This window comes from Pseudochaenichthys georgianus, chromosome 13 (genome assembly GCF_902827115.2).
Source record: "Pseudochaenichthys georgianus chromosome 13, fPseGeo1.2, whole genome shotgun sequence".
In the NCBI taxonomy this organism is placed as follows: Eukaryota; Metazoa; Chordata; class Actinopteri; order Perciformes; family Channichthyidae; genus Pseudochaenichthys; species Pseudochaenichthys georgianus.
Window position 1 is genome coordinate 35,044,570 of NC_047515.1, and position 20,498 is coordinate 35,065,067.

A 20,498-nucleotide genomic window follows, 5' to 3' on the forward strand; every position below is an offset into this window, starting at 1 on the left:
CATTCATATCTTAATGTTCATTGAATTAGAGGTTGGGTATGATAACCCAAACGTCGGTCTATACATTGTAATTATATCCATACAGCCCCATGCTATTTCGTTTTAGGTTATATATATTTTGTGTTCAGCTTTTAAAGATATCCTGAGTAATCCTAATGTCAGTTTCTGTAGTTTTATCGTTGCTGTATTGAACATATGGGTGTCACATTGTACTCACGGGGAGTTTGATGAAGGTGTCTTTAGGAGAACTGTTCACGTAGAGTTTTGCCTGGAAAAACCCCGGGAAGGAGGGCCGCTGCTGACGCAAAGAAATCCAATGGCCAGTACCCTCAAGTCTGTAAAAGCAGAATACATTCATCACGTCATTTGTATTTATACACCTACGGTAAATGTCAAGTAAAACTTTGGAAATGGATGTCAGGGGAAATATTCAGAATCACAATCTGCGAGCTATCGGTTATATTTTGCCTCTGAGTAAATCCAAAAGGTCTCCATGATGGAAGAAGAAATCCTTGCTCATTTAGGTTTTTCTTCAGTGTTCACGCATACAGGGCTTCAGGTATTGACATTTTTAGGGTGGAAGGATTGAAAGGTTCTCAGTGCATGAGGAGGAACCCAAACGGATTTGAAAATAAATCATATGATCATAGTCTCCTAAGTATATACTGTATATAAACCTTGAAATAAAATAGGTAAACTCATCCAAGCCCATATTCTTTAAGGAGGTTAAAAGGAGGTTACATTGGTCATTTGGTTTGTTAGTTTATTCAACATAAGAATTCTGAATTTCCCAAAGATATTGTGATTAAGAAGGGCTTTGGCCGATGGTCGACTTCAATCTGGTGTTGATGACGCTAATGTTGCATGTGATTAGCAATAAAGGGAGGCACCATCTAATATGGAAACACCACGAGGGAAATGCATTTTGGGTGCAATGAGCCCTGCCAAAATGACCCTATAATGATTGGCTGTTGTGCAGAAACGACCTAATGACAATTATGGGATGGGTGCCACATTAAAGTTCCCCCACTCAGACCGTTTCCCTTTCTGCCATTGCACAGCAGTCGTGTTATTGTGCTTGTTAAATGGTGCATGTTGCATTTATCAAGTGAAATCATTATATATACAGTATATATAGCACATCAAAGCAAAAGGAGTTGAAGTACTTCTTAAGTCAAGGCAGAAGGTTAGGATTGGACTCAAAACAGGTATACATACTTTAATTAAATACAGTATTCCAGTGAAAAGCAATATTACATCATGCAATGAGACAATGAAAGGAACAGAGTGTCGAGGTTTCAATGAACAGTTGTATTAACATGCAGTCTTGGTGTTGACAAAATAATCTTAATATATTCTCATATTTAATAATTATCCTGTTAAAAGCGTATCCAGTCCCATTATTATTTGTTGTTGCAGCATTTATTTGAGTAATACTGTAATGAGTTTTGCTTCAATTAAGCTGTCGACACATGCTGCTGACGGAAATTCAATTTGCAATGTTTTTGTACCTCATGCTTTCAAAGTGTTTTTATTTGTGAATCACCCTGGAGTTTTAGGATATATTGTTTGGATTCTGCTAGTGTGTTTAATAAACCCCCTGTGTTTTTAATAAATTAAGATTTGATGTATTCTCAAGCACTGAAAACAGTCCAGATCCAGGGTATTCTACCTCGTGTACTTATTTTATAATTTACATGAGACTGTGGTTTGAACAGATGTGTTTTGATGTATTATCTTTGCCATCATGTTCCCACGGTAACTGTGTTAAACAGGGAGATAATTTGCTGATTTGACAGAAAGAAATGGGGAAATAATTGAAAGAAACAAACCTGTTTACAAAGCCAGGCTTCATATCCAGACTATGGATAACAAAGTCACGGAGGGGGTTCTTGTTCAACTCGATATCTCCAACAAGACCTGAGAGGAGTCAAAACAGGTGAATCCGTCTTTCTTCACTCTTAATTAGTTTACTTTCAAGGTTACTGATAAAGAGATCATTTGGCCAGATTTGGGCCGTTTATGCATCAACTTTTACCTTTGCGCTGCTCATCCAGGGTTTTCCCATAATTCACTCTTCCACAGTTCTCCACGAGTAAACTTAGAGTTCTTTTTCCCTTCAGTGGAAAACATAAAACAAATACTGAAATACAGATGTATTTAAAAAAATACAGGAAGCAAAAATGTCTTTCAGCTCTGGCTTTAGTTATTGATGAAGTCCAATGTGAGTCAGCAAGTTTGTCAGGATAAACAGTCTGCTGTTTGCCTATCCTGAGGACCTTGCTGTCAGAAAACATCTATCAGCAACCCCTGAAGCTTTCACATGCTGTTCAATATTAACAACTTTATGCTTTTAGGAAGCACACACACACACACACACACACACACACACACACACACACACACACACACACACACACACACACACACACACACACACACACACACACACACACACACACACACACACACACACACACACACACACACACACACACACACACACACACACACACACACACACACACACACACACACACACACACACACACACACACACACACACACACACACACACAGTACCTTTCCGTAAGGGACTGCAAGTTCTTGCGTCTTATAATCCAGAACACCAACAAAATGTTTGTCCACATAAACCTAGGAAGAAACAAAAGAAATAGTTTTCATGTACACCATGTTAAACCTCCTGGTCAAGGTGTATGACCTGTATATTAACACATACACATGCACACACGCACACACATATACACATATATATGTATATTTTCAGATGTTTAATATTTTTAGATAGTTTTTCTACTTTTTTATTGATTGTTTTTGTATTATTTTCCTTCATGTTTTCCTTCTATATATTGACTCTACAGCGAAATGGAAATTAAAATGTAGAAATATGTTGACTAAAATGTGAATCTGTTTGGATAATAATTAATAAAGGTCCATCTTATCTTATAATGAAACTGACACTGAAATACGTTTTTAAAAAAAGAAAACATGTTATACGACATTTGTCTGTCACAGACATTTCTGGACACCAATTTCTAAGAACTCCAGGCTCCTGTTTGACTTTCACACCAGAGCAACTGGTATCAGCCTGCGCTTGTTAATTGTTCTCAATGAGTACACAGATCAGAGGTGTGATTTCCAACAGATTACAGCCTTCTACATGCAAAAGTTCTCACAGAAGAGAAGTGTAATTGTGTGATTTGAGTGCACGTCTGTCTTCCTTTCTTTACCAGGGCTCTGTCTCTGATGTTGTTCTTGGAGTTGAGGGTCCCTTCGCTGCTGATGGTGGTCTCGTACAGCGTGTAGCCGTAAGACTGGCCGTTGTTGTTGTTGACAGGGAGGTTCTCCATGCTCACCGGCCTCTCTGACTTAAAGGCCTACAAATAAAGACAATGTTCGATACCTTTAAACCAGATGTTGACACCAACAGGAACACAAACATATATTCTCTCCTCTTCCAGTCTCTTTCCGCCCGTTTGTTTCTAAATCAACGCTAAAGACTTTTCTCTTTGTCGCTGCTTCCTTCTATGAAATACAGTATCTCTTCATATCTTATATTAATTTGTATCTTGCATCTTTCTTATCGTATTCTATAACTTATTATTTTAAGCTTGTTTTATTCGCTTAGAGTTTTAATGATTGACAGATTGAGTATTTAAATATAGTTATGTGAGGTATTTCTGTTGCACTTTATCCTAAAGCTTGTTGTGTTTTTTAAAAGAATTGTATCATATTGAAATGTTCTATATAAAAAACCTGCCTTCCTCTTTCTATAATTATCTTTTTTTTAATGATTACATTATTATGTATAAGTATTACTTAGGTTTGTTATAAATCCTTTTTGTGCTGCAAACACTATTGGATCCACTGTGATAAATAATAATAAAAGCAATGAAAAAGATGTTGAAATGTGCCACATTCATAAAGACGTTTATTTGAAATGTTTCCGTGAAGTTTGCTGTAATTAAAGTGAACACACACAATCTCATAAACCGCTCTCGACGCAGATGGGGTCTTATGATTCGCGCCACACAATTCTCCCACTTGCAAGATGGCTTTGCCCAAAGTGATGATTTATCAAACCCTAATGAAGCTTTCCTCTCTGCCGTTCAAAGCCATTCTTTTATTCAGCAGCATTCTTTTGCATACCCTCGGGAGCTGCATTATGCAAGACAATAAACACTCGCCGCTATGAAACGATGAACCACGTACCTCCGAACACACAGACACACCATCAGGCTCAAGACTTCCCACTCAGTCTCTCTGAAGCCTCTTAAGAGAAATCGCTCTTTTTAAAACGAGGGTGTGTCAGGGGCAGAGAAACTGTCGTCTCATAGGGAAGCACATTGTGAATAATTCATGTTGAATGCCAGACGTGGCACATCTGGTTTGAATATAAATGCCCTTGAACAGCATGATGTGAACTCGACTATTGGACATGAAAGCTAACAGACATGATGACACCCTCCGAGTTAGTTCTGATGGCAAAGGGAGATTATCTGCTTTCTCTCACTGTAATTACCAAAGCCACGTCTGCAAGTGACTTTTCAGGGCTTCAAATTCGATTTTTACATTTTATTATCAATATAGAAATACAATTATTCTGTAGGATGTATTAAAGGAACATATGCTGCTGTTAATCTTATGATTTCTTATCATTTGATAGAAAACATTACATCCTAAAAGATACAGGGGATGCGGTTAGGTTACTTCACATATAATAATGTCCAAATGTAATTAAATATTAATATAAGAAACCCACTCAATTCATTAGATAATTGTGAGTAATTACTGGAATCTGCTGAAAAAAACAATGCAAATGCTGCACCTAATAGGCTGATGTGATCACTGTGGAAACAGGAAAGTGAATACAGCTATCCTCTATAGATAATATAGAAAGTGGTAATTCACCAAACAGCTTGGAATACTTTTATTCAAAATGCAAAAGTCAATTGCATTCATAATTAACAGCATATTCTCTTTGAGTTTATTTGATTGGCTTTTGTGTGTGACATATGCATTACATATTGCATGAATTACTGTTGTCTGTCAACAACCTCCTGACTCTGTTTCGAGCAATGCCACACGGGCGATGTTTATTATTTCGGTGCCTCCTGTGTTGGCACTCTCTGAGCGTCAGCAGTTTACCTTGTCAGTGAATTGCAGACTGACCCACAGAGACAGGTGCTGCTGGATGGAAACAGGCTGGTACGCTCTCCTGTCCTGATGAGGAGGCAGCACGGTGAGAGGCTGGGCTGAACAACAAGGAGGGGGAAAATGCAGTCAGATTGTATGTAAATGAATTGATTTGCATTTCCTTTATTTACCCGTGGGATGAAAACAAGTCCAAATTAAGGGGGTTTTGAAATTGATGCATACATTGCCCACATTCAGTCAGATGAATAATTCTGTTTTCTCTCTTTAAACTGGCCATGGTAAAATCATTTGCATATGCATAAGATAAGCACCTGAGAGAAAGAAAGAAGGACACAGATGAAGGTCGTTTTATTTAAATAATTGTAAGCCTTATTAAGTCAAGATGGAAACTATAACAAACCTTCTGGTATATCTGGTACTAAGAAATTGGATATTTTATTAACTTTGTAAAGTATAACCAGCAAAACAATTTGCTAGAAAAACCCAAGCAGCTATAAGACCTTTTTCTGGGCTATTGAAGCCCTGCAGACATTCCCAATCTGCATTTTTTTACTACCAAACATAAAAGTGACCACACCCTTGAAAGCTGCTTCTAAGGCCCCAGCCACACGAGGACGATAACGGTCATATCCGCTACAGTTCTCTATCAGATAGAAGGTTCGGCCACACGAGGCCGACATGGAAACGCAGAAAACGATAACGGGTCCCAAGGTGGGTAGATCTGCGAACGAAACACTCTGAGGGAGCAAACGGCTCTGTGCTTACGCCTATACGATCATTTCCTGATAACGTTGAAACAATAGCCCCGCCTCTCCCCGCCTCTCCCCACCTCTCCCACCTCTCCCACCTCTCCTGCTCAGAGATCAGCTGCTGGGCTGTCAGAAGAGGGGGAGGAAAAAGAGAGGCTCCGGTTTTTATTCTTATATAGAGTCGTTATCAATTTGTTTTAAAGCTCAATAGATAACAAAGAAGATCTCTGATTGGCACTTTTCAAATTTTGTCCGGAAGATTTAAACTTTAACGGACAGGTTGACCGGCAAAAAAAAAATCTAACTGAAACTCTGCAGCATGGTCCCCTCATGCCTTGGGAGAGGCGGAGAAGTGGGTGTTTTTCATCTGCTGGTGGACTACCGGAGGGCTTTACAGCAGGAGCACACCAGGCCCGGTCCCAGAACAAAATGACTCGGCGTGCATCTGAGATTAGAGAGGGTGCAGGGGTAAAGTGCTATTTTTATAAGTGGGGAGTGGACCTAACACCTTCTAGGGGGGTCCTCACCTCTTCTAGGGGGGTCCGGGGGAAGCTCCCCCGGGAAGATTTTTTTTTTAAATGTTGAAGTTAAAAGCATCAATCTGGTGCACTTTGAGGTGTCCCCATGATCTGAACTGTTATTACCTGCAGTAGATGCAGTGTTACTGCTGGCGATAAGAGCTGGTTGTTTTAACCATTTTCTGATGTCCATCATTGACTATATTCTTCTTATTACTACAATTATTATTATTATATATGTAATATTTTTCACTTTAGATTTTTTTTTTCACTTTTCGTTTTTCAAATGAGGGTGCATAACGACTCAACTGAGGGCACCCTTATGCACCCCTGTAGAACCGGGCCTGGAGCAAACGCTTGCCTCAGGGAGGGAGAAAAAGAGCCAGAGCGTCCACAGCGGACAATAAACAGAAGGGAAACCATGGCAACCATGCGCGGGAAGTCTTCTTCGCTGCTTTTGTGGCAGGAGTACAGTGCCACTTACAGGCCCGGCATATGTACTACTACTACTATGTACTAAAGCGCTTTCGAGCGGTCTCGTGTGAACGGACACGTTTCTCGTGCCTGTTGCGTGTGGACGGAAGACTTTTTTGATATCGATTTCGGTCCGTTTGCGTTATCGTCCTTGGGTGGCTCCAGCCTAAAACTCATTGGGTGAGTAGTTAGCTCTCCACAGTAGCATTTAGTTTGTGCTTCGTGTTGCAAAACAGTATCCATACAACAGTTAACAGCGATCGCCAGTCACTCTCACTGCTTTTAAAGGTGTTAAAGCATTCAGACACCAGCAGTCCCCCCGGAATTGGCTCGACAGCATTTCCTTATCGTCAAGTGGTAACAGCTGGATCACTTAAGGATAGCTTTGAGGAAAACAGCCAACACCTTTCTCCTAAATGGATCTCTACAACACATTCAATCCAGTGCCTTGGTGGTTTATATAATGGGTCAAATCTAAGAGGTGTAGAGTGTGTGTGAATATTTCTATTAAACTAGGTTACATAGGCTATTTTGATTCTTACCCAAGACAATGCCGGTACCACTTAGATACGTGTTGGAAATGTCCAGCCTCTTTCACAAGTGTTAGTGATGTCACTTTGTTACGGAGTAAAATAAGGTGACAAATCGAGGTGATTCATTTTGCAGCTCATGGTTTCAAAACAGAAATTGGCTGGAATATTCATGTAAAAAAGATGCCATCTTCTGCTATGCATGTAGACATTTTGGTTCAAGTACGTCAGATGCCTTCACCACAACTGTACCAGAGTACCAACCGCTGTCTCCTGGTACTCACATTACATGTCGCTTTTATCCAATGCGACTTACATACTCAATACTGTGGACAATCCCCACAGGAGCAATTTGGGGTGAAGTGTCTTGCCCAGGGACACAACGACATGCTGACTGCAGTGGGGTTTGAACCTGTGTCCCCCTGTTCCAAACACCAACGCACAACCCACTGCACCACACGTCTCCCGGCTCAAAAACCTATATTACACCCGAAAGGAAAGGGGAAACCCCCAAAAGCACATGGCCTCTTTGAGTCTGTAAAATATGATTTGTAAACCGGGATATACTGTATATGCAGCTCTGCAATTCTTCACTCATTTTCACACATACTTGGCCTTTAGCGAGTATTGGGTTTGTTGAATATTTAATCGTACAGCCCTACCCTGCACCATCAATACTGAACTTGCATACTGCAGATGTAGTGCAGATGTATTTGTACCCTTTTTTAGATGATGGCTGATTTTTGTAGCTTTTGACAGCTTTGTAATAATAAAATAAACCCCAAAGCATATATGTCACCTGTCTATCATGAGAGCAATATTGTTGTTCAAGGTTGTGTTTGACGTTTGATAGATCCGTCTGAAACCATGTGAAAACAAAAGCACTGTGTAGCACAATGTACACGGTTTTACAAACAAATATGCACAAGATATAAAAATATTGAATGAATCATTAATTGGGTCATGCGCTTGTAGTTGCTGTGAAGAACAAAAAGCCTTCTCTGACTCTCGTATTCAGGCTGCTACTCATTGTTTTCCAGAGAACAAAGCATAAGGATGCATCACACGCAGGCAGCATTTCACACCATCTTCAATCACAACAACTCTGTGCAAATTATTGCTTTGTTGTGCCGGATTCAATCACACATTGCCAAAAGCTAAATGTTCAGACCTGCCACAAAACACTTGAGACTTCTGCCTCCAACCACAAACCCTTGTTTAACAGGAAGAGAAAACGTAATAAGCTAATAAACACGATACAATGCCTAGTATGTCATTTTCACATTGGGCAGTAATTGAGGGTCTTGGACTTGGTCTCAAACACATGCACAAGCACACATAAAAACCCATATCTAATCCGTGCTTGTAATCATATGCAAAGTTATCCTACTTTAGCCAACAGAGAGCAGGTTCTACAAGGAGAATTAACTTAAGTGTGGAGATGAAAGGGAAGGGAGAGAAGAGAGACAGGAGATGTGGGGCCCGACTCAACAACAACACACGACACTCACCGTGGTACTGGCTGAATACATTCCTCAGAAGATGGTACTTGGTGGTGTAATCCCCCACCTCGGATAATGGAGCATCGTAATCTGAAAGATAATGTGCTATCAGAACAGCAGGCTGGGAGCCGGAGAGAGGCAGGGATGCCTCTTACCGTGGCAGATGCTCTCACCGTGCTCCCCTATCAAACATCTTGAGACAGCAGCGGGCCGAGACACATTTTGAGTTATCTTGACAGAAAATGCAGTTTGAGTCAAAAAGGTAAAAGGCCTTCAGAGGAGTAAACACAGATTGCACTGGAGGTTGAAGGTGGTCTTCCTTACCGGGGAGACACTCTCAGAAGTCTCCTTTTTTCTAAAGAACGAGGTCATTATAATGTTAAGGACCCTAGAGGAGCATATAAAACCCATTGTACGTCTTTACATTTACATTTTAATTTGCATTTTATTAGGTAATTAATTCATTAATGCGCACTGCATGTTCACATCAAGTCAGTCGAAGGTCAGAGGCTCAGGAGTACGGATAGCGCCATCTACAGATTCCAAATATCAAAACCATTTTTTTGTTTTCTTTTCAAATGTCCTTAAGGCAGATTTAATCAGACTGATTTGATGATTATGGGCACTCCTGAGTCAATACTTTTTTTAACAAGCTTTATAGAGTGGGTCAGCCTACAGTACCTTGGCAGAGAATCAGTGGGCTTTTAAAAATGAAGATAAAATAAATTGTGTTTTTTATGTGCCTTTCTTAGGACTGGCTGGATACTAGATTTAAACTACACAATTACCAAGGCTAAAAATGAAAAGAATAAGGCTATTATTTAAATGTCTATTTGCATTGTGTTTTTTTCTTCAATCTGAAGGATATTGAATTGCCTTTTTTGTGTTCAATCCTGACCAATCAGTCCTGTATATAATATTTTCGTCTTAACTCAAATCCAAATTTCACTTTTTCAAATGTAACAAAAGGCTGGTCACAAAGAAAGTCTTCACACATACCATAATTTGTCACCATAGCTTTAGGTGCCGGCATTCCAACGGCAAACGCTCCGCTCATAAAGCCAAAATTTGTCCCACCGTGGAACATGTAGAGGTTGATGGACATGTTCAGTTTAAGGATCTCTGTGACCACAGGTAACATGTCTGTAAACAAAAAGAATGGATGATAAAAACCAGTTAGTAATTCAGAAAATAACATAAACTAAGGTTAGCATTAAGCCCAATGGGCAACCCAACATTTTCAGCTTTAACAAGGCACCGTTTCACTAATCCTATCGCCCCTCAATTCCACTTCAATTGAAATATGGATAGACCTCATGCACATATCCTACTATATGTACCTATAATGCAATGCTCACACCCATGAAAAATTGCCTAGCTCTCCGTACAAATTATATATTTTGCAGAGAACATAGCAGAGTGAGTCATTAGGTATTCAAATTGGACGTGAGCAGTCAAATTGGACTGACTTTAATGATTTGAATCAAGGGCATGAGCCTTGGTGAATAACAATTGAGCGGGCTGAGTGACAAAAGCCAGACCCGGTCGTTTTTTACTGTGGTGGCACTGGCTGTGACCAACAGTGTGTGTTGCAGTCTGCAGAGCACTGAGATGTCAAGGACATGAATCCCCTCTGAATATCCCAGCGTGACTCTTTCTGCATGGCCAGGGTTCTTTTTATCCCGCTCCCTTTCTCGAGAGAAGGAAAATGCATAAGGAAGCTTTCTATTTTCAGAGCATCTTCTGTTAAGATGTGAATGGCTGCTGGGAAGCCTGAGGCTGTGTGCGTTTGAAATGAGAAGTTTACTAGGAGCACTCAAGGTGGCTATAGCAGGGTATGCTGATCCATTAATCTTTACAATTGTGTTTTTATGTGTGTGATGACTGTATATTGTACTCAAAATAATATCACCCTTCTGGCCACAGCTTCTGGACCATGATATCTGGTATGTGTGGGATGCTTTAGAGCGCAAACTGTACGAGTTAGCCGCTGGTCGTTGATGTTATTATTGCACCAACAGTTTGTATACGTTGAGGGCACATCCAGACTATATTATAGGTTTATTCTGAAATATGGTTTATTTCTTTGTTTATTCTACTGCAGTGACACATCCTAATCCTTCTTGTTTCACTCCAAAACAAAACAATTTTCACTGCAATACTAATTATATATTTAATTTGTTTTAAGAAAATACGGTTTGTATGACCTCGGAAAGTATTTTTAAGATTGGATAACAAGTACACATTGATGCATCAGTTACAGTCCAATACTATAATACAGGCCTTTGGTTCCTTTATACATAGTGAATTTTGCTGAACATACTTCTGTAATTTTACAAGCATTGGTCTTTATCCTTATTCCACCATTGCAAGAGTATGACATGATACACAGCCCTGCCTATGGTTTCATTGTTCATGTTTTTCCATAGTTGGTGCAATAAGGCAATAAATGCAGAAGCAGACTGAGAAGTAATTATGAATATAAACATGTAGGTTTTAAAAAACTTTTTTTATGAGCAAAGAACACCATATTAAGGCCACAATCTATTTTGGTTAGTAACCGTAGAGGTAGGCTAAATGTAACTTTGTCCTAAGTCTCACATATATTTTGTCATATCTTATGTCCAGGTGCGGTTATTTAAATTGTGCAGCACATACTGTATATAGCCTGTGACTCAGAAAAACAGTGCAGCATATAATTCATAGGAAAGTACATAACATTATGCTCTTGTCAACTGAAACTTAATTTAATGCAGCCACGAGCAAAACAATTCTAGTATGTATCTGCATGTGCTACAGCGTGTGTGTATACAGAGGAAGTGGGGAAGATGAATGTGACTCCTACAAAGTGTAACACCTCCACCTGGCCTCGGTACAGTCAGTGAGAGTCGGCGGAGCACATCTTTGAACAATCCTGCACAAAGAAGCGTTTGAAAAAGAAATGGCCTCTGAACATCAACCATATGGCCAAGAGACAAAGTGGAGAGGGTTGGACACAGACTCTGGTTTGTGATACTTGGCTCAAAACGTACCATGCATGAAAAGTATACGCGGTAAATCTCTGACAAAACCAGAAAGGAATGACCATATGCTAGGAGGTACATCCCAGCTGTTGTTCCCATTGCATTTATATACCAGTGTTCATCAAATTAAGAGAAATAGCCAGCTCTCGGGGAGAACTGTTTGTATGATACAATAACTACATTAATTAGAGCTCTATGTGTCTAACTGGCTATAATGGGTGCATACCACCACACAACAGGATGGCTATTCTTCTTGAGATGATGCATCAGATACACTTGATTCGATTTTTTTCATAACCCTAGGCATGTTTCTCATCATAATCTTTTTTTTTTCTTTTTTTTTTATCCAGGTAAAATCCCATTGAGATCAATGATCTCTTTTTCTAGGGAGACATGCAGCAGTTGGTTCCACAAGAAGACTTAAAAACATAAACAACAGAACAACAAAAGGACATCATACAGCAAAATGTACAGGGATTACAATTTACATATTTAACCACATGTACAGGTACAAACATCTGAGTTTGTAGCATCCAACAGAGCTTTACAAACATGTAGTGGTACTAGCTTGGTAATTTTACATTCTTTTTGCAGACTGTTCCATGTTAGTGGAGCTGCACATCTACAAGCTTTCTTCCCTAAGACAGTCCTAGCACTTGGCACATTTAATAAAATAATAATTTTTTATTAAAGGCAATATGCAACCCAGCTGTATTTGTTGGTATGATCAATTGCATTCTGACTGAAAAACCCTCCAGAGTTTGAGTTAGGGCCGGGCAATATATTGGTATGATATCGATATTGTGATACGAGACTAGATATCCTTTTGAATTTGAACATTGTAAGTGATGTCTTTTGCAAGTTTGAAAGGCTTCATTACCGTAAAGTGATTCCCTTTTTTGAATTTGTAGCTTTTCTCTTATTTGCCTTTACCCACTTGGTCAATAAACCCATATTACTGATGATACATTATCAACATTCTAATGATGTACATTTTGGTGATGCAGTAAACACAATATTGTCACAATATTGAAATCAAACATATTTGGTCAAAACAAGTTATATTTGATTCTCCATATCATTTATACTTATACTTATTTTGAGTAGAGGCAAGTAGAGAACCACCCTCATTCAGGGATCTACTGTAAGTGCAATTGCTGTGTTGATATATTCCAAATCAACAGGTCCAAATGAGCTAAGTGAGAACAAACACCCACACTCCGTCTGGAGGATTTACTGAGCGTGTCCACACCCTCTTTTCCCTGGCACAGGGACTGTTCGTTTGTCTTAAGCCTTTCTTACCCTAAAGGTCCTGAGACTCTGTCTTCCCCCTCAAGACAGTCTGTTCTACCTTCACAGCTCCTGTATCGGCTCGCAAAAAAACCCTTTCTTTCTCTGTCTCAAATTAGCCGATTGTATCGACCTTCTGTTCAGAAAGAAACGGTTTCACCCTCAGAGAATCCATCAGCAGAAATCCTGTCTGGCTCTCACATGTCTTGTCAGGGATCCTAAAGCTCTCTCTGAATGAAAACCCGGCTACCCATTCTGAGTCTGTCTTACCCTCAGCTGGGTAGACATGATGAAGGTCCCCCCAAAGATCGAACCAGCCAGACCAGTACTCCATCACCATCTTCGGCTTGTGAGGCTGATGGGAGAAAGAGTTGTCCATTAAATAAAAGATACGTCTGAATGACCTTTCAGCTAGTACCTTATTCCATTTGTGTGAAACCCTGAATTAATTGTCTCTAAGATTAATGATCTTCTTTCAGGTCTCTAACTTTTTCTTTTAAGGTGGGTAAGTAACCTCAAAAGTTCCCTGGGATTAACATGGACAGGCTATTTTGGGAAAAGCAAAGTTTTTAGCTTGATGTTCACTTCGATAAAAAGAGAAGTAATGACAGACTCCAAGACCACGGATAACAACAAAATGAAGAATGAAACCAAAACGCAAAAAAGACTCACTTGTATCTCATCCAGATACTTGATGTCCTTTGGGTTAAACTTCTGGAAATTGATGGTTTCTAGTGCTTCAAAGCCAAAAAGGTAGAACATTGTTAACACAAATCTGCAGGGAATCAGTTCAAACTAATACAGACCATGCTTTAGAAAGAGATCTACGGAATGAATATTGTATTGAGTTGTACTTAAACCCTCACATGATTATGTTCTTGTCTTTAAAAAAGTATTAGCAGTTCCCCACAGCATCTTAAACTTCAATATAAAGCACAATGCTTCTCAAATCACAAAGTTAATAAGCATTAACACCGTCTAAGTTAAGCGGCTGCATTAGGAAACAGGCAACGAGGCATCACATTTAAGTGTTCATCTACAGCATGGAAATCATGATTAGGAAATATGTATTAAAAAAAAATATCAGGGGGGTTCATTATAACAATACTCTGGAGGATTATATCCTGTAATTATAAGGATGAGAATAATGCATGATTTGCTCTTATAATAAAACAAAAATACTACTATCTCAGTGACAAAAAAGCTTATTATGACAATTTTTGCCAACAATAAAATAGCATGTATCAAATAAGATACTTTTATATTTCAATATCTCTGTTTTTGCTTTGTGTTACTGTAGCTGTGTGGTAGTACACAGGATCCTTTGTGAGTAGTTCTGAGCTGCAGTTGCCTGACACAAGCCACCCTTCGCCTCAGACCTCTTGTCGTTGTGTGAAAACAAACTCACCAACCAACCTACTGTATATGTGTCTATGTACTGTATGTCTGTTTGGGTGTGTGTAGATGGGGTGTGTGTAGATGGGGTGTGTGTAGATGGGGTGTGTGTAGATGCAGCCTTGTTTGTCTGTCAGCCCATCTAACAATACCTCCTTTCACTCCTCCAAGCTTTAGTCCTTCCTTGTTGTCTGAGGTCAGCAGCAGCTCTGAGATGCCTCTTGACAACAACGACTGGGGAAAAAAGAGAAGTATTGGAGGCAACAAGAAAAAATGAAAGGTTATTTCTGAAATATCATTGATTTCTCTTTTCAAATTGAGTTAAAATAAGAGTGAGTTAAGGACAGCAGCGGATACAAAGTGTACTCTCTTCTATTACCACAAATTATTCAAATAATACACAGTTTAGTTTCTTACCTCCTTGATGAAAGGCATGTATTTGTCATCTTTGGCATAGGAGCCATACTCATTCTCCACTTGAACTGCGATAATTGGGCCACCCTTGGAGTACTGCGGAATAATTAGCCAATGAATGGGACACATATTAGAGCCTGGCACCAGTTCTCAGCATTTCTACACTCAGTACAGCTGAATTTGATGAAAAACACTGAGAAGGAAATCAGAGCTAGTCCAGTTCATGGATGAAAAGAAAATATGCCCTGGATGCCATGAGTTTATTTAGGTTCATATGGTAAATATATTGCTTGTATACATGGTAACGTGCATAGTGTGCAGGAATAACATATGAAAGCAAGTATTCCATCATGAAAAAATGGGCAGGCATTTGTATGCATGTTTGAATATATCATTCAAAACAAAACATATTTTATATATTACATATTTGTTTGTGTCATATTTCCATTAAAAGGTCCTATACTACTTATTTTCAGGTTCAAATTTGTATTTTGTGCCTCTACTGTGACATGCTTTATTATTCAAAAAGCCTTTATTTTTCTCATACTGCCTGTGCTGCAGCACCTCTTTTCACCCTCTGTCTGAAACCAGAGCCCAGTCTGCTCTGATTGGTTAGCTGGCCGGCTCTGTTGTGATTGGTCAACCTTAGAGATGTATGGCATATAATGTGTTTTGTTTAGCCTTTGCAGACCATTTACATGCACAAAAACCTACACAACACACGACAGGAAAGGGTGAACCCCAAAAATGATAATTGGGCTCATTTGGTCTCATATACATTTTCTTCTCAAACATTGTAGTGTATACATCAGTCAAATTATTTCGTTACATTTCTATTGTGCTAATATATAACGTACCTGATGTGGAACAACTTTCTCAATGAGATGATTAAAGAAGGAGTTAACGGCATCAGTGAATCCTGGGTAGGTTGTTCTCAGTTTCATGTTTTTATCTCGTAGTAGCCAACTAAAAAGAAATCAAAAGAAACATACAGTATCACCCAAGTTATTCAACAAGCTTTGCAGTGAACTCTAGCGTTTTTAGCTCTCGAAGAGAGTTACACTAACCTAAGCATGACTATCACAAAGAGCAGTGCAGAGGAAGCCATGTTTCACTGCATGCGCCGAGAAACACTTTGTTTTGACGATCATCAAATAAATATCACCTAAACCTCACAGTCCCCCAAGGCTAAACTGCTCCAAAAATACCTTCTTCCAGGCTTTTTAACTCCAACATTCACCCTGTTATCTGTTCAAATCTATGATGATTACAGAAATAAATGAATTCATCATCGTTTTTTAAGGAGCTTTGCCTGTCAGATTAAATGTATGTTCTCCTTAAAATCTCACTATAAGTATGGATAATAATTTGTGACAATCATCTGAATAACATTAGAGGTTACTTGGATGATTCATAATGTCCTCACTTACACTATATGTAAAACCCTGTTGTCTTTGTATCATAAACCGTATGTAGAGCACTGAGGTGGATCAATCCTACTAAGGCATGTCCATGCTTTGCAATATGTAGCTGAAGAAACTGGCAAAAAACATGACAGACACGGCAGAATTGAAAGCATTCACATTACTTAATTATTTCCAAGAGTTTAATGGATTTAGCCCGAAGCAAAGATACCGCTAACAAACAGCTTAACTGACTGAACAAATTATTTCCAAGCCAATTTAAGGAATTCAGTTAACAACCCAGTTGCTGTTCTAAAAGAATGCTTTACAATGTTGATATGGCTGTAAGGCATATTCAAAAGATCTGCACAGGTTACATTTAATGGGGATGTTTACCTGGGTAGGCCACCTAAATCCCACTCTGCACAGATGTACGGCCCTGGACGCAGAATCACCCAGAGGCCCAAGCTGGCTGCAAGACGGAGGTAAGCTCTAAGGGAAAGAAAAACAATATTTGTATCTATTTATCATCAATACAATTCATTCAAATATTTACAACAGCATGCACACAGTATGGCTTAGTTATGCTCATTAAAGCAGATGTTTAATTGTAATTCATTCTAAAATATTTCACTTAATTCATTTTCTTCATTTTTACAGAATATAATATGTTTCTGTATTTAAGGTAACGCCTGCTTCTTGACAACAGGCAGCCAATTTGATGGATCATCCCCATCTTGGCAATATATCAAGAAGCCCTGATAGTGATTATGGCTAATTAATCACATGCTTTTTTTTAATGGGGAAACGTACATCATTTTAACAGTATTACATTATTTACTGTAAGACTGTGAAAAATCCTGTAATGCGACAGTGCCCTCTGCAGGAGTTTAGCAGAGGCCCAGAAGTCTTCCCTTCATTTGTTCTTACTCCAAATCCAACTGATCCTCAAAGTTGAACACCCCTCGCTCAGGCTCGTGCATATTCCATGGCACATACCTAAAAACACAAATGTATTTTCTTTATTATTGTGTTTTAAGTATTTCAATGAGTGCCGTTGGTTTGCGTCCAAAGGCTACCATGTCCTTCTGTTTTCTTAAGAATGGTGTTTGCTCTGCTTTACCTACAAATAATATACATGTTATATATTGCAGTACAATGTGCACATTTTTTATTTATATTCTTATGTTTGTATAAACGTTTTTCTTTTTTTCTTTAATGTTTTATTGGAGATTTTATTTTAACTCCTTATGTTTATATGAATATATTTATTTTATACACATTCTTACTACAACTTTTTACGTCTACATCAATACTATTTTTCAGTTTTTGTATGTATCTTTTGTTTATTTCATTCTGAAATACCATCTATACATCTATCTGACATAGTATGTTGTGTAAAGCAGAGTGTATTCCTCCAGCAGTGAGTGGGAGCCTACGTTGTCAGAGTATTGAGGCCACAGGCCTTCATCTTCAGCAGCCGGTCCTCCCAGTAGGCTCTGGGGACACGGAAGTAATGGATGGAGCCCCCCAGTATGTGGAAGGGTTTTCCCTCCAGAGTGAACTGAGACGAGTTGGCCCTCAGACCCTCCGCACGCTTCATTCTTACTACCTCAGGTCGATTCCTAGGGGACAATATACATTTTACAACTGACAGACAATTTATTGAACTGGCCATGAAGACATTTGAGACATATTAATACACTAGCCTGCGTACTGTAAAGCTAATAGCTTTTTCATATTACAAAGAGGTTCCATTTATCTACATGATTCTTCATAATAAAAAAAACTATCACATGATAATATTAGATTGCATTAGATGATATTGGATACAATTAGATCATATTAGATTTGTATTGTGCAGAGCCAGAGGTACAAGCCAATAAAATGCAGTTAACCAGAAGTGCATATACATATAGTATTAGTAATACTATATAAATTAGAAAGTGTAAAAGTACTACAGCAAGTGATGCTATAAATAACAGTATAGAGGTTATAAATAATAAACGTGTATATCAAGAATAAAAGCTGAAGTCTTATTAAGATCTGTAAAAAAATAAAAAATTGCATTGAGATTTATATTTAATTTTGATCCGAATTTCTCGCGTGTGGTTCCATGTCCACAGGCCAGCAGGTGAGAGATCACAGGTAACCTGGTTGGTTACAGAACAGAACTGAGTCCAAATGTCTGAATAGCAGTTATATAACAAAGCATAACACCTCAAGCAGTAGGGCTGGTGGGTGGAGAGGCTTAACACATGATATGCACATGTCATGTTCCTTTAAGGCAATAGTCTGTGTCTTCATGCATGGTTCTCTTGTTATGAAAAGGTGGCGACTGGATATATGTCACAGCATGCGTAAAGAGCTAGGGTTTTCCTTACCTTGTAAACCGATAAGCAAGGATCGCTCCGACAGCAACACACAGCAGGAGACAATATCTTTGCTTTAGGGACAGACGAAGCCCAAACATTGATAAGATTTCCATCGACAACAATAACAACACGACTTCAGTCAAAGTTGCGCCCTGTTCGTTGCTTGTGGTCATGCAAATTAAAGTGAATATATTTTACTTTCCAAAACGGTCGACGAAGAGTCAGAGCATCACAAAACCTGTCAAACCTGACGTGATAACGTGTATAAAGTCACCCCATATTCACATAACGCTGGGTTGTAACGTTAGATTACTTCCGGGATTCAAAGTTAAAAAAACGAAACGTGGTCAATTAAAATGTTCACTTGATTTACTTTTATGGACTCTAATGTAAACTAGTTGCAGTCTATGAGTGTGACCAATATTGTATATCAGATAAATGTTCAAAAGTACACAGAAGCGGCAAACTGTATTTTACTTTAGGGACCGTCGCACATTTATGCAACCGAAAAAGAACGCAGAACACTTTATCCAGATTCAACAGCATAGCAGAAGACAGAAGATGTCCCTCCCCTGGGTGTTGGACCTCGAACACCTTCATGAAAAACAAATGCATAGACCTCTGGACCACCAATGTGTTTTTACAATGAACAACCAACTATAGGTCTTGCTGAGATGTGATTTGAATTTAATTTGTAACTTTAGGCACACAATGAGCACACAGGTATGGAGGACAGAACATGAAATAAGTAACAAATACATAAATGCATAAATACAGGAACAAAAACTGAAATAAATACAGGAATTAAAAATACAAGAATAAATAAATGTGGAAAAATAAATCATTTGGAAATAAATACAGGAATAAATACAAGAAAAAATAAATAAATATGAAAAGTTGACAATAAAACAGAAGACACATATTGCACCGTGCTGCTGCACAGCGGGAGCAATGCTCCTTTTTACATTTTCTATTCAAGTTTACTAACATGTCCAAATTGCACATCTTGACAATAAACCAGTGTTCTTGTTTATTACATTTCTTTGTGCACGCTATTTTTGAGAATATTTATAAGTTATACTTTAAAAAGTGGTGGGGACAACATTGGCCATTTCAAAAAGTGATGGGGACATGTCCCCAGTGTCCAGCGCAAATGCTGCCAATGATTTAAGACTATGTAGGTGTTTTACATGTCCAACTTGAAAGGGAATATTGTAATTAGATACTTTTAATATTCTCTTTCAGTTCTTTTTTTATTAACTGTCTACTTGATTGGGTGAAAAGAAAGTATACAATGCCCCACAGTCTCATTCTGTTCCCAAATGCTTTCTTATAAAGGGGTAAGTTAAATATAGTTTTGTTCCTGTGTTCATCATTTTAATCAGTTCATTCCTACTCTTTACACTTCCCTTAAAAATCCTCCCATCCATATTTGATGTCTTCTTTCGACTAGCCATTCCATACTCCCTGGTGTACAATGTTTAATATTGTGTCTAAGACATAACAATGTCAGCAACAGTGACAAATACATAATTTTGAAAGCAGTGAGACAACTGAAACAAATAGCCGGGATCAAGGCTCTATTCAGTTGTACACAGCAATTCAAAAAAAGCATATCTGTTTAATTCCCTAAGTAGGGCAGATTAA

The 20,498-nt window shown here is 38.6% G+C and overlaps 1 protein-coding gene across 2 annotated transcripts in view; it reads right to left on the reverse strand.

Annotated features, from left to right (window-relative positions):
* The window catches only part of LOC117457329 (beta-galactosidase-1-like protein 2), a 39,718-nt gene extending 20,453 nt beyond the window's left edge, over positions 1-19,265 (reverse strand). For both annotated transcript variants that reach the window (XM_071205212.1, XM_034097340.2), the window contains exons 1-17: positions 18,861-19,265; positions 17,916-18,101; positions 17,407-17,475; positions 16,873-16,968; positions 15,931-16,039; positions 15,077-15,169; positions 14,812-14,893; positions 13,937-14,001; positions 13,535-13,619; positions 9,951-10,094; positions 8,961-9,041; positions 5,170-5,276; positions 3,252-3,398; positions 2,584-2,655; positions 2,039-2,117; positions 1,833-1,920; positions 218-335 (exon numbers count right to left, since the gene is read on the reverse strand). In XM_071205212.1, coding sequence (XP_071061313.1) covers positions 218-335; positions 1,833-1,920; positions 2,039-2,117; positions 2,584-2,655; positions 3,252-3,398; positions 5,170-5,276; positions 8,961-9,041; positions 9,951-10,094; positions 13,535-13,619; positions 13,937-14,001; positions 14,812-14,893; positions 15,077-15,169; positions 15,931-16,039; positions 16,873-16,968; positions 17,407-17,475; positions 17,916-18,101; positions 18,861-19,024 — 1,785 coding nt within the window. In that variant the 5' untranslated portion in view covers positions 19,025-19,265. The remainder of the gene's footprint in view (positions 1-217; positions 336-1,832; positions 1,921-2,038; positions 2,118-2,583; positions 2,656-3,251; positions 3,399-5,169; positions 5,277-8,960; positions 9,042-9,950; positions 10,095-13,534; positions 13,620-13,936; positions 14,002-14,811; positions 14,894-15,076; positions 15,170-15,930; positions 16,040-16,872; positions 16,969-17,406; positions 17,476-17,915; positions 18,102-18,860) is intronic.
* Positions 19,266-20,498: the final 1,233 nt, after the last annotated feature.